General features: G+C 38.4%; 1 protein-coding gene across 1 annotated transcript in view; it reads left to right on the top strand.

Annotated features, from left to right (window-relative positions):
• Positions 1 to 14,725, top strand: part of SMAP2 (small ArfGAP2) — a 58,789-nt gene that overhangs the window by 26,057 nt on the left and 18,007 nt on the right. The window contains exons 2-3 of the mRNA XM_007536090.3: positions 11,265 to 11,398; positions 13,488 to 13,573. Coding sequence (XP_007536152.1) covers positions 11,265 to 11,398; positions 13,488 to 13,573 — 220 coding nt within the window. The remainder of the gene's footprint in view (positions 1 to 11,264; positions 11,399 to 13,487; positions 13,574 to 14,725) is intronic.

Raw genomic sequence — 14,725 nt, 5'->3', positions numbered from 1 at the left:
GAAAAAGGAATATGGGTTCTTGAAAGTTTAAGCCTTCATGAATAGTTTTAGATATTGGACTTTGCAACTATATATATATCTCGTAAAACAAAAATCCAGCTGAAGAGCTGGGAGCTAGTACAGAGGTTTGTGCAACAAACTTTCATGCCTCAGGCACCTGAGTCCCCAGGTGCAATCTGTAGGATATTTTATTTAATTTACTCTTGTGTGATTTTCAGAGTAATAAATTACTTAAACCTCAAGTTCACATAAAAATTCTCAGTAGTTTAAAAAACTTATTTATTTATTTATTTATTTATTTGGACAGAGACAGAAATTGAGAAGGAGGAGGAAGGACAAAGAGAGACACTTGCAACAGTGCTCCACTGCTCATGAAACTGTCCCCACCTCCTGCAGGTGGGAACGGGCTTGAACCAAAGTCCTTGAGCATTGTAATGTGTGCTCTACTAGATGTGCCACCAATAAGCCTCCTAGTTTCTTTTTTCAGTACACTAAATCAGGTATTTGTTAGCTAAAACAACACACAAATAAACAAAAAGCAGATACAAGTGCCAGAGGAGAGCAACAAAGTGCTGTGAGAGTCAGAATAGGAAGAAAAGTCTGATATAAAATGCAACAGGATTTTCATAAACGGATGTTTTCCTTTTTTAAAAAATATTTTTATTTATTTTGTTATTAGATAGAGACAGAGAAATTGAGAAGGAGGGGGAGATAGGGAGGGAGAGAGAAAGAGACACCTGCAGCACAGCTTCACCACTCGTGAAACTTCCCCCCCTGCAGGTGGGGATCAGGACCTTAAGCACTATAATGTGTATGCTTAACCAGGTGTGCCACCACCTGGCCCTTCAAAATAATGTTTTTCAAATAGAAGAAGTAACCTATGTAAAACTGTCTGTGAGACTTTTTTTTAATTTTTAAAATTATCTTTATTTATTTATTGGATAGAGATACCCAGAAATTGAGGGGGAGGGGGAGACAGAGAGGGAGAGAGAAAGAAAGGCACCTGCAGCACTGCCTCACCACTTGTGAAGCTTTTCCCCTGCAGGTGGGCACTGTGGGCTTGAATCTGGGTCCTTGTGCTTTATAACATATGTACTCATCCACGTGCACCACCCCCTTGAGACATTTTAAGAGATTAGGAAAGTGCAAGCAGTCCAGTTTTCTTCTTGGTCAAAACTGAGAATGTCCAAAATATGAAGTCAGGAAGTAGAATCCACAAATAGATGAAAAGTTGCTTAGTTGGCCCCTGGTATGTCCTGCTTCTTTCCTGTTTGGGGTTGCTGCTGCTTCACTGCCAGTATTTCATCATATTGCTGCTTGTCTTCTGAAATTTTGACTTCTCTCTCCGTCTCTCTCTCTGTCTCTCTCTCCGTCTCTCTCTCCGTCTCTCTCTCTCTCTCTCTCTCTCTCTCTCTAACTCCAGGGTTATCTCTGCGGCTCGGTGCCTGCACTACGAATTCACTTCTCTTGCAGGCCATTTTCCCCATTTTGTTGCCTTTGTTGTTGCACTTGTTGTAGTTGTTATTGTTGTCATAGCTGTTGTTGTTGGATAGGACAGAAATCGAGAGAGGAGGGGAACCGACAGAGAGGGGGAGAGAAAGATTGACACCTGCAGACCTGCTTCACCACTTGCGAAGCGACCCCCTACAGGTGGGGAACTGGGGGCTCGAACCGGGGTCCTTACGCTGGCCCTTGTGCTTTGCGCCATGTTCGCTTAACCCGCTATGCTACCACCCAGCTCCCTGACTTGTATCTTTCTTTCATTCACTCAGATCACCTTCTTTGAGTCTTTTCCCTGAGCCTTATTGAAACTGTTCAGAAAATTTGACTATAAAAACAAAACAAAAGAAAAAAGAAAAAGAAACTGAAATATTCTACCCTTTCAAGGTTAAATTGCAGATCTCTCTCTCTTTTATTAGAGATAGGGGTAGGCTTTAAATTTATTTGCCTTTTTATTTTTATCAGTATTTGTCCAACAAAGAAAGTATAGGAAAGCAGTTTTCCTTAAATATAGTTGAAAGATAACAAAATAAATTTTCTTGCTTGTAAGGATGAAGAGAAAATAAGGTGTAATAGTTCAGATTAAGAAATAAATTGAATTAGAAACTATTATATATTCATTTTCCTATGCATAAATCTTTTAAGGCAAGCAAATTGACACTATTAACTTATAGCTAACCAGCAATTTGCTTATCTCTTGGTTCATAGTCTCTGTTCTGCTTCATAATCAGAAGTTTCTGTGCCTTCACTTTGTAGGGCCTGAGTAGCTTTTAGTTACCGTGCCTGTTTTATTTATTTATTTTCTCAGAATTAGACCCTGCTTCATGTGAAATGTACTATTAATGACTACCTTGGAATTTTTCTTTCTAGAGAACTTGAGCTAGAGGTGAAGGTCAAACTATCTTTCTTCCACTGTTGCTTAGAGTTCTTTGACTTCTACTCATTCAGTCCTCTTTTTGAAGTTACTCCAGAAAGAAAGAGGTTTTCTGCTCCCCCCACCCCCCACCAAAGCACTGCTTAGCCCTGGCATATGGTAGTACAGGGGATTGAACCTGGGACTTCAGAGCCTCAGGTGTGAAAGCCTTTTGCATAAGCACTATGCTAACTCCCCCATTCTAGGTTTCCTACTTTGAGGTCAAGTAATATATATATATTACAACTTTTATACTGGCTTCTCATAGGACCATTTATTTAACAAAAACTATGTACATATATTTTATTTCCCTAAGAAAGGAAACACTTTCATTTTGATAGAACAGAGTTATTTATTTATTTGATAGGACAGAGAGAAATTGAGAGGGGAATGGAAGATAGTGATTGAAAGAGAAAGAGAGACAGTTCCAGCATTCCTGCATACAGGTGGGTCCTTGTGTGTATGTAACATGTGCACTCACCCACTTGTGCCACCATCTGGCACCCACTGAATGAAATTTAAACACAAAACATGGCCTAAACAAAATCATAAGTAAATTTAAAAAATAAGAAACAAATAATTGCAAATTGTCAGTTCTTCTAAATTAATCTGTGGATTTAGGACTAAACTAACAAAACATTACTAAGTTATCTGGTAGAATGTTGTCTAGATTTTGTTATTTTGCGTTTCATTTTATTTTATTTTCATGGGTTTTAAAACCAATGTAATTTATTCTAGTGACCAGGGAGGTGATAACAGTAGGGAAAACATTGGACTCTTAAGCATGAAGTCCCTAGTTCTATTCCCAACATCAAATGTTCTGAGTGATGCTTTGGATCTCTCCTTTCTTTCTCTCCCTCTCTCTCATTAGTAGATAAATATTTTTAAAATGTTGATAAATATTGTCACTTTTACAGATTTTTCATAATAGTTCATTGCATTTCCTTTATTATTTAAAATGTCTCCACCTGGTTATTTCAAATTTCAATTAGTGATTTAAGTAACAGGAAATCTTTTAATCAAGGACTAATAGTTAAAACTTCCAATTCTGGAGAGCCCACTGAATATTTAGCTATATACTATATGTAGCATTATTTTTTAAAAATTTTAAATCTTTATTTATTTACTGTATAGAGACAGCCAGAAATTGAGAGGGAAGGGGGTGATAGAGAGGGAGACAGAGAGATACCTACAGCCCTGCTTCACCACTCGTGAAGCTTTCCCCCTACAGGTGGGGACCAGGGGCTTGAACCTGGTCCTTGCACACTATAATGTGAGCACTCAATCAGATGCACCACCACCTGGTTCCTTTTATAACACTATATATTAAACAATGTCTTAAGAATATAATAATAGCAAATATAGCATCAATTAAATAGCAGCCATTAATTAAAAAGAGAGAAAACTGGGTCTTGGTGGTAGTGCATCTGGTTAAGTGCACAAATTATCATGCACAAGGACCCAGGTTCAAGCCCCCAGCCCCTACTCTCGGGGAACCCTTCACAAAATGGTGAAGCAGGTCTACAAATATCTTTCTCTCTTTGTCACCGTATCAATTTCTCTTTGTTATATCAAATAAAATAAAGTTGAAAAAGAAAGAAAAAAAAACAAATTGAGAGAGAGGAAAAAAGCCTTTTTTCTTCTTTTTCTCTTTTTTTTTTCATAAGGATTACTGCTGGGGCTCAGTGCTGGCACTACAAATCCATTGGCTCCTGGCAGCCAATTTTTTCCTTTTTTTTTTTTTTCTTTCTGTTTTATTTGATTGGACAGAGAATTTGGGAGAGGATGGGAGACAAAGAGAGAGAGAAAGAAAGATATATATGTAAAGACCTGCTTCACCACTTACGAGTCACCTCCCTGCAGGTCCAGATCAGGGGCTTGAACCCTGGTCGCTGCACATGGTACTATGTATGCTTAATCAGGTGCGCCACCACACAGCCTCTGAGGTAAACCTTTTAAGAGAGAAAGCATAGACAAATGGCCCGATGTAGTTGTGATATATATCAGTTAATGCTTAGCAATACTCTACCTCACTAACCTCCTTCTTCTGGTTACTTGGTAGAAGGATAATGCTTTGCTTCATCTCTGCTGGTGTCATAGCCATGTGACAGCTACATCTATTTTGCTATTGATTTCCAAAATTGAATTGAGTTAACTAGCTTATATTTTGGTTGACTATAACAGCAGTTGCTCTTTTTAACTAAAATTTCTAAGCCTCTATAATTTACACACCTTGACAATTTTATATAATATGCAAGTATAGAAGCAACAGTAGGAAGTAAAAATGATGAGAAGATAGATTAATATGATCCAGTATAAGAAAGGCATCTGTAATAGTCAGTGCTATATAATAGCCAGACTAGCCAGTTTTAAAAATGCTACCTGCAAACATAATTGACAGAGTTTTCAAGGAGGAACCACATGGTCACTTGTAGAAAGATCATCTACATTCAGGAAGTTAGACTCAATGACATCCATGTTTGTTCCTCTTATGTCTGATTTTCCAGTTTTAAATTCCTTGGTGTAATATTTGCCTTTATTCTCTAGCAGGTCTCGAAATGTTTTCATTTGATTTGTCTGAAACATTTAAAAAGCTTAACTTCTCCTTTTTTTTTTTTTTCCAAGCATGTGATGGTAGACAGTATCTCTTTTTGACAAACGGAAACAACACTCTTGCAAGATTGACCAGATGGAAGGGGACTTCACTTGTAGAGTACTCTGTGAGCAGAGGGTGATTGAGTAAGCTGTTATTTTGATCTCATGGTTCCCTAAAGCACTGTAATTACAGAGTTTCAAAGTTACTGTTTACTTATTTTGGAATAGGGAACTAGATGAATTCTCTTTTGTAGAGATGAAAATAAACTGGTAAACATACCTTTCAGCAACCTTATCTAATTTCTTCAAGATGACACTGATGTTTCTGTGTATTCTTTGCAGTGAATAAGAAGATAAGGGAACTTAGTGTTAGTCAGATAAACTTGTTCTAAAAACAATTATTGTATCTTCTTTACTTTGACTCCCAGATTTTGTGTTGTAGTTAATGACTGGCCAAGTCAAAGACAACTAGCCGCTATTTTAAAAAGTTTGTTGATTTAGTTTCTTTATGTGGTTTTTATTTTTATTTGCTGTTGGATAGAGACAGAGAGAAATTGAGAGAGAAGGGGGAAATAGAGAGGAAGAGAGACAGACAGAGAGACACCTGCAGACCTGCTTCACCGCCTGTGAAGTGACTCCCCTGAAGGTGGGGAGCCTTGGGCTTGAACCAGGATTCTAACCAGTCCTTGCGCTTTGTGCCACGTGAGCTTAACCCGCTGCGCTACCACCTGACCCCCCCACTTTTTTTTAATAAAAAGGAAACACTGACAAAACCATAGGATAAGAGGGGTACAGCTCCACATAATTCCCACCACCAGAACTCCATATCCCATCACTTTTCTTGATAGCTTTCCTGTTCTTTAACCCTTAGGGAGTATGGACTCAAGGTGATTGTGGGATGCAGAAGGTGGAAGGTCTGGCTTCTGTAATTGCTTCTCCACTGAACATGGGCATTGACAGTTTGATCAATACTCCCAGCCTGCCTCTCTCTCTCTGTGTGTTTTTATACTTTAGCCAACCACATATTTAGGCTCATCAAGACTTGATATCTTTATGCTTGCTATCTCATTTTTCATTTTTAGAACCACTGAATGCCAAGTTAAGAAGGGACCAAATTAAGACTATTATCTACAAATCAACCAGTAGAACTGTAGTATCAGATGGGATTTCAGGGCTAATCACTCACTGACTCACTGCACTGAGATCATTTCTCTACCATCCCTAAGGGCTAATCTTTCAGCCTCTGCTTGAAACCTACACTTATGGGATTCTACTGTTTCTGAATATGCTGCATTTACTTTCACACAACCTTAACTGTTAGAAAATTCTTCCCTCGAGTGTGCTAAAATCAGCTTTTACTCATTGGTGCTAGTTCTGTCTTTGAAATCTGTATACTATGTTCTTAGCTCTCTTTAATTAACATTTCTCTATACCCTAAGTACTGCGAGGCAGACATTATTTTATAGATGAGAAAATTGAGCCTTAGGAACTCTAAGTAGCTCTCTGAAGGTCAGAGTGATAATTTTTTTCTAAGCTTTTTCTATGTGCAAAGATTATATTTTAAATACATATACATTTTCTTACATGTCCAGATAGAGTTATGTTTGTTACTTGTGCTTTTCTCTTCTCTAATTAAAAACTATTTTATGGAACATTTCATATTAACTAAAAAAGCCTACTGGCTTAAAAGTAAAGGAAGCTGAGCATCTGAGATAGAACTGTCACATTTTCTCTGAGAGTAGATGAGGGAGGGGGCACAAGAAACTCTCCACTCACTCTTTTTAACTATTTATTTCTTTATTGGGGGGGTTAATGGTTTACAGTCGACATTGAAATACAATAGTTTGTACATGCATAGCATTTCCACATAACAATACTCCCACTAGGTTCCACTCATTCTTCATGAAAATATTGTTGCCTGTATTTCTGTACTGAGGTCTTGTTATGTTAGTGGCTTGTGGGTATTAGGTCTTAGTCTTATGTTCTTTAGAGGCAGACACTGAAATATTCTGGAATGAGATCTGGAGAAATCCCATAGTTGTGACAGTGAGACAAATAATTAGGAATTGCGCTCACCAGACATAGAGTCAGGAAGCAAATAGCACAGCACTTAGTTAACCTTTATTTCCCCCCTACTTTTTATTTGTGATTAATAGTGGGTTACAATATTTTTTTAATTATGTTTTATTTATTTATTGGGTAGAAACAGAGAGAAATTGAGAGAGGAGGAGGAGATAGAAAGGAAAAGCGACAGACACCCACAGGCCTGCTTCAACACTCGTGAAGCTTCCACACTGCGGGTGGAAACCAGGGCCTTGAACCTGGGACTGTGCACACTGTAATATGTGCGTTTAACTAGATGCGCCACTGGCTGGCCCCCGGGATTACAATATTTTAAGATATAGTTTCATACCTACAGCCACCACCGAAGTTCTGTATCCCCACCATATCATTTCCCAAAGATAACCAATATAGTTCTCATAAGTCTTAGAAACAGCTTGCTGCTTCTGTTCCTCCCCCCAAGTTCATGTGTATCAGTTCTAGATTCTACAGTTTCACAGCTAGCTTTTCATAGGGATTTTTGACTTTTGATGTTGTTAGCAAACTATTTTATCATAAGAACCCATCAAAGTAGAGAGGAAATGGTAAATAGAACCATGAAATTATAACTTTTGGCTCCATTTTTAATTCTTTACAACTTAGTTCTTAGCAGAATTTCTTTATGAAAGCATAACCTAATGTAGATACTTAGTACCCTAAGAAACCTCATTTGTATCTGTTTAGCTACTTCTTTATAAAATATCCTGGTTTCTCAGAAAAGTCACGACACATTTTGCTTAGAAAGACATGGAAAATATATCATGACTTTTCTGGCAACCCAATATAAACTCTTATTTATTTTCTATTATTTTGTGTATGCAGGTTGTAACATGTGCACTGAACTGCACTGCCCCTCCCCCCTCCCACTTGAATTATTTGTGAGAATCATAGATTCAGTTTTCCAAAATAATTTTCTTTTCTTTTTTTATATTTATTTATTTTTCCTTTTGTCACCCTTGTTTTTCATTGTTGTTGTTGTAGTTGTTGTTGTCGTTGTTGGATAGGACAGAGAGAAATGAAGAGAGGAGGGGAAGACAGAAAGGGGGAGAGAAAGACACACCTGCAGACCTGCTTCACCACCTGTGAAGGGACTCCCCTACAGGTGGGGAGCTGGGGGCTTGAACCAGGGTCCTTATGCCGGTCCTTGATCTTTGCGCCACGTGTGCTTAACCTGTTGCGCTACTCCCCAACTCCCCCAAAATAATTTTTTTTTAATTTTTTAAAATTTTTATTTAAGAAAGGATTAATGAACAAAAACATAAGTTAGGAGGGGTACAACTCCACACAATTCCCACCACCCAATCTCCATAACCCACCCCCTCCCATGATAGCTTTCCCATTCTCTAGCCCTCTGGGAGCATGGACCCAGGGTCATTGAGGGTTGCAGAAGGTAGAAGGTCTGGCTTCTGTAATTTCTTCCCCACTGAACATGGGCGTTGACTGGTCGGTCCATACTCCCAGTCTGCCTCTCTCTTTCTCTAGTAAGGTGTGTCTCTGGGGAAGCTGAGCTCCAGGACACATTGGTGGGGTCTTCAATCCAGGGAAGCCTGGCCAGCATCCTGGTGGCATCTGGAACCTGGTGATTGAAAAGAGAGTTAAGATACGAAGCCAAACAATTTGTTGAGCAATCATGGATCCCAAGCTTGGAATAGTGGAGAGGAAGTGTTAGGGAGGTACTCACTGCAAACTCTAGTGTACTTCTGCTTTCAGGTATATATTTTGCAGTAGTTTATGGATACGTGTGCACATAAGCTCTCTCACACAGAAACTGGTGTATATCTAGGTTATGGGACTTTGTTAGAAAGTGAACTACCTGAGATGAAATTAGAATGTACTATAAAAGGAAAGGTCTCACCCGAGTAATGAAGCTGAAGGGTTGTCATTCCACACGTGAAGTCTCTGGACACAGTCTGAGGTGAAGCATGTTGAGGTGGCAATCGTTGCGTTGGTTAGGTTGTGATCGGCGGATGCAATATTATTTGGTTTGGACTGGGAGATGCATACGGGAAAGTGGGCCCTATCCAAGGGTTCCAGGACTGGGGGAAGTAGGGGCTCTATAGTGGAGATGTGAGGTTCCTGCTGTCTTCGGGTTCAAAAAGACAATCGATAGTTAATGTTATCATCACATTATTTGTTAATTGGGTTAACTTTGAAAAGTCCTTTTGTTATGGTTTGCTGTACAGTATCCAGAATCTTGTATATAGCTGTGCTATTGGATGCTTCTAATCTACTTGGTCTAGGCTTTTGAGAGAGTCCGCATATCAAATAGACAGCCTATATATTAAAAGGATTCAGTTTGTGTTTTGAGAAACTTTGAGACATACAATTGATTTTCCCCCTCTCATATTAATTAACTACTGATTTATATGTCTACATTTTGCTAGGAGTGTACATAAACACCATTCCCACCACCAAAGGACTGTGACCCATCCCTCCCGCCCACTCCCACCCCCCCAAAAATAATTTTTTACCACATCATTCTAGCTTTTCTTCTGTTAAAACCTATAGATCAAACAAGTAATTGTATTCAGCAGAACTGAAGTATTTTTTCTTTGTTGTGCTAACCATAGGTCCTCTTTATTTTTGTAGAAAATCAGGTAGTGTCTTTTTACCTCACTACTGCAACCTCTGACTGACATTATGCATATCTTATGTGGTAAACTTCTTCTTAGTGGAATGATGGAGAAGAAAACAGTGATTTTTCACTATTTGGCAGATGTTATATAAAAAGTAACTTGTTTTTTGTCTGTATAAAAATTATGAAGAGTTTGATGATTTTTCTGAATTATCATTATGAAGAGCAAAGTTAGCAGGGAATGGAAGATTATGTAAGAGTTTTTTTTTTTAATTAGATACCTCTATGAGTTTTCTTTTTCATTGCTATAAGCATCTTTATTGTTTGGCAATCTAGGTGATGGTGGCGTTGGGTAAAGTAGGGACATCAGCCCAAGGGAAAAAGATCCTATTAAGTTAATCTGAATGCATATTTTATAGGCTTGGTAGAAAAGGGAGGGTAACTAGTTTTAAATTTCAGGTTGAACACTTGGACTGGCATGACATGTTTATATCGTTTTTCATAGTAGGACTTAATCCAGGCCTCACTAACATTAAAAAATTTCTTGGGAATGTCTGTTCATTAAAATACCAAACAGAATGTGATATGACTTTTCTTTTTTTTCTTTCTTTTTAAAATTTTATTTAAGAAAGGAGACATTAACAAAACCATAGAATAAGAGGGGTACAATTCTGCACAATTCCCATAACCCAATCTCCATATTCCATCCTCTCCCCTGATAGCCTTCCCATTCTCTATCCCTCTGGGAGTATGGATCCAGGGTCGTTGTGGGTTGCAGAGGGTGGAAGGTCTGGCCTCTGTAATTGCTTCCCCGCTGAACATGGGCGTTGACTGGTCAATCCACACTCCCAGTCTGTCCCTCTCTTTCCCTAGTAGGGTGGGGCTCTGAGGAAGTGGAGCTCCAGTACACATTGATGGGGTCGTCTGTCCAGGGAAGTCTGGTCAGCATCTTGCTGGCATCCGGAACCTGGTGGCTGAAAAGAGAGTTAACATACAAAGCCAAACATCCACTGTCCTATACTCTGCTTGTTAGGCCTCATGGGAGTTTTCTTTATTTTTTTTTTTAAATACTAGAATATCTGCATTTAGACAATCAAATTATTCAACACTGTAAAAAATGTTGCTACATGCACACACACTATCATAATACCCACATATAGTATGGTTCTGTTTATATGAAATGTACAGAACTGGCTGATCTGTAGAGACAGTGGTTAAATTTGTGGCTGTCAGGAGCTTGTGAAGGGGATTAATGGGAAATAAGGAGTGCTAGCTAGTGAGTATGGGGTTTCTTTTGGGGGTAATAAAAATGAAAATAGTGGAAGTGAAATTAGTGGAAGTGGTTGTACAACTGTGTGAATATACTAAAGACCATTGGATTGTACACTTTAAAATGCTAAAACTAAGCTAAAAATTGATTTATGGAAAAATGGATAAGACCAACAAAAAAAAGAGTTGAACATACTGACAGTTTTGTCACTGAGGTTCCTGCAAAAGTGTTGTCTTAAATCTAGAGATCCTAGCTTGGGCCTTGAATGTTGTTTATATTGTGCTTTATTACCCTGTTCTTCATCTTCATAGGGCCACGATGGGCTTCCTGGAACATTGGAGTATTCATCTGTATTCGGTGTGCTGGAATCCACAGAAATCTAGGGGTGCATATATCCAGGGTAAAATCAGTTAATCTTGACCAGTGGACTCAAGAACAGATTCAGGTATTTATACAGCCCAATTGTAATATAGCCACTCCCATATATCCATGAAATAAAGATAAAGGAAAGTTTAGTTGTCAAATACTTGTACAAAATTTTCACATCATAATAGAGAAATTTGTACTTAAGATGCAAGTTATTCTACCTATAGTTTGTCAAAACACAAATAGTCTATGATCTAGGACTCCATGAGTATGTGAACCATAAAGAGGGATCTTTAAAGTTTTTTTCTTTCTTTTTGATAGAGAAAGAAAACAGAGAGAGAGAGCGAGAGAGAGTCCTGTAGCACTGCTTCACCACTTGTGAAATTTCCCCCCAACAGGTAGGGACTAGGGGCTTGAACCCAAGTCCTTGCACATGGTAACATGAGTGCTCTACAAAGTGTGCCACTGCTCAGTCCTCTATTTGAAGTATTTTTAAGATCCTTAACAAGTGCAGCCTCAGGAAGTAGTTTAGTGGATAAAGTGTTGGATTCTCAAATATTAAGTCCTGAGTTTGATTCCTGGCATTACATGTGCCAGAATGACGCTCTTATTCTATCCCTCTCCCTCCATCCCCCCTCTTATTTTAATTAATTAAAAAAATGACCCTTGGCAATTGTAGATTTAACATTTGTAGTTTGAGATATTTACTAAAAAAACTTTCAACTCAGATTTACAGTAACATTCTATTGCTTGCTCATACTTGCTCGGCACACACACACACCCACACACTTGGGCTGGGAATGAGATACATAGGTTAATAAGTGTAGTTGGCCCAATATTTGTACCTTGAAATTACTTTGGGGGCCAGAAGATAGCTCACCCAGTAGAGTTCATGCCTTACTATGCTTGAGTCCCTGGGTTTGAGCTCAGTCATTACATGGGAGCATCATAAACAACATCAGGGGAAACTACATTGATGGTATTCAGATATTCTCTCTATAAATAAACAATAAAAAACATGAGAAAAGTTGTTAGCCAGGTGCAGTAGGATTGTGCATGCTTAAGGCTCCGGTGTTGGGTTAAAAAACAGAAACACGTTACTTTAGGTTCTATTTATTTATTTATTTATTTATTTTCCCTTTTGTAGCTCTTGTTTTCCATTGTTGTTGTAGTTATTGATAGGATATTGTTGTTGGATAGGACAAAGAGAAATGGAGAGAGGAGGGGAAGACAGAGAGGGAGAGAGAAAGATAGACACCTGCAGACCTGCTTCACTGCCTGTGAAGCAACTCCTCTGCAGGTGGGGAGTCGGGGGCTCAAACCCGGATCCTTATGCTGCTTCTTCCGCTTTGCACCATGTGCGCTTAACCTGCTGCGCTACTGTTCGACTCCCTAGATTATTTTTCTTTGAGAGTACTAGAGGCCAAAGGCCTTTTTGAATCTTTTTTTGTTTTTATACAGTACTATAAATTGAACCCACAGCCTCTTGTATGGAAGTCTCTTACTCTACCATTGTACTTCAGCAACTACATATATATATGTTCATTAACAGTCTAAAATATTAGTTACATTTTTTTTCAGTTACACTTTACCTTTTGAAGGTAATTACATGTAATGGAGGTGTTGGGGAATGTGAAGATCTAAAAAGATCTTGTATTTTGATTCCAAGAGATCTTGTATATTTATTCCAAGAGATCATTTCATTTATTTAATGGAAAATATTTATTGATAATAAAGCCAAGTAGGTTAATTAATAGTATAAACTCCAAATTGTAGTTACTGCTTGCCAAGTAGACATTTTTAAAAAATTTTTTTATTTATTTTATTTTATTTTATTTATTCCCTTTTGTTGCCCTTGTTGTTTTCGAGTAGACATTTTGAGAAGTGGTTATGTATCTTGGACTTTCAGATGAGGCCTTGAGTGTCTCTTGTCAGGCAAATCTGTCAATAAAAGGAACTCATGGGGGAAAGGGAATGGCAAATGTGGGGGAAAATAGGAGATAAAAGACAGTAATGAATGGATTAGAAGTCAGAATATACAGGTTTAAACTTTGGTTTTGCCACTGTCTAGATTAATTCTTCAACTGTACAATGCTGCCGTTTGGTCCATATTTTTCAATTTATTTCCTGCTCTGACATTCCATGTTTCCACATCTCTTTGATTGCAGTGCATGCAAGAAATGGGGAATGGAAAGGCAAACCGACTTTATGAAGCCTATCTTCCTGAGACCTTCCGAAGACCTCAAATAGACCCGTATCTTTTTTTTTTTTGGAGCAACTTGTTATAGAAGGCTAAATAATTTGTACTTTATTGTTTTGGAAGGGTCATACAAGACATAAAACCCATGATCTGACTGAACCATCTCCATATGATCTATGACAGCTCTGAAGATTCTCAGGCTTCTGAGGCCTTGGATACGTGTCCTATGTTCTAAAACTGAGATATCTCCTGGAATCTAAATTACTTTTAAATGTCTTTCTTATATCCCACAAGAAGCAGTTAGCTGTTGATAATCAGTGAATAACTTTCTTCTTTCCTCCATGTGTTTAAGAGGGATTGTGCCCAGCTCACAAAACCAAATCCTCCCAAAATAGTCTCAAAATAGGATTTGTAGACTACTTCATTATTATTTGCTCTTTGATAGGTGCAATTGAAACCTAGTTAAAGCAGATTTAGGATCCAGCAGAAGACACACTGATCAGAATCTGGTAGGAGAGCACAAGTGTGTGTGTGTGTGTGTGTGTGTGTATGTGTGTGTGTGTGTGTCTGTGTGTGTGTGTGTGTCTGTGTGTGTGTCTGTGTGTGTGTGTGTCTGTGTGTGTGTGTGTCTGTGTGTGTGTGTTTCTGTGTGTGTCTGTGTGTGTGTGTGTGTCTGTGTGTGTCTGTGTGTGTCTGTGTGTGTGTGTGTCTGTGTGTGTGTGTCTGTGTGTGTGTCTGTGTGTGTCTGTGTGTGTGTGTGTGTGTGTGTGTCTGTGTGTGTGTGTGTCTGTGTGTACATGGTTGCAACTTCACTGAGGCTTTGCTGTGGGACTTTTCTCCCCTTTTTTCTAGATAGAGGGTGAGAGACAGAGGTGGAGAAAGATACGGAAGCACACAGCACCACTCCACTGCTTGTGAAGCTTCCCCTTTGAATGTTGTTGCTTTGTGCTACTGAAGACTCTAATGTGAGTCCTCACACATGGCAAAGTGTATGCTCTACTGAGACCTCAGGAGCATATCTATTTAAGGGAGTACTCAGGTGCCTTTGTTTTAGACCTGTTAACTCTTTACACTTCAAAATAGATATTTGACTGCTTTACTTGTATAAGCTTCCTCTGCTATCTGAAAGTAGAACATAACTATTAAATAGGATATTTTTTTTGAACCTGGAAATATTCATAATTTTTTCCATATAAATTAATTGTA

Source organism: Erinaceus europaeus, chromosome 13 (assembly GCF_950295315.1).
Source record: "Erinaceus europaeus chromosome 13, mEriEur2.1, whole genome shotgun sequence".
NCBI lineage: Eukaryota > Metazoa > Chordata > Mammalia > Eulipotyphla > Erinaceidae > Erinaceus > Erinaceus europaeus.
This window is presented reverse-complemented; position numbering and strand designations above follow the sequence as displayed.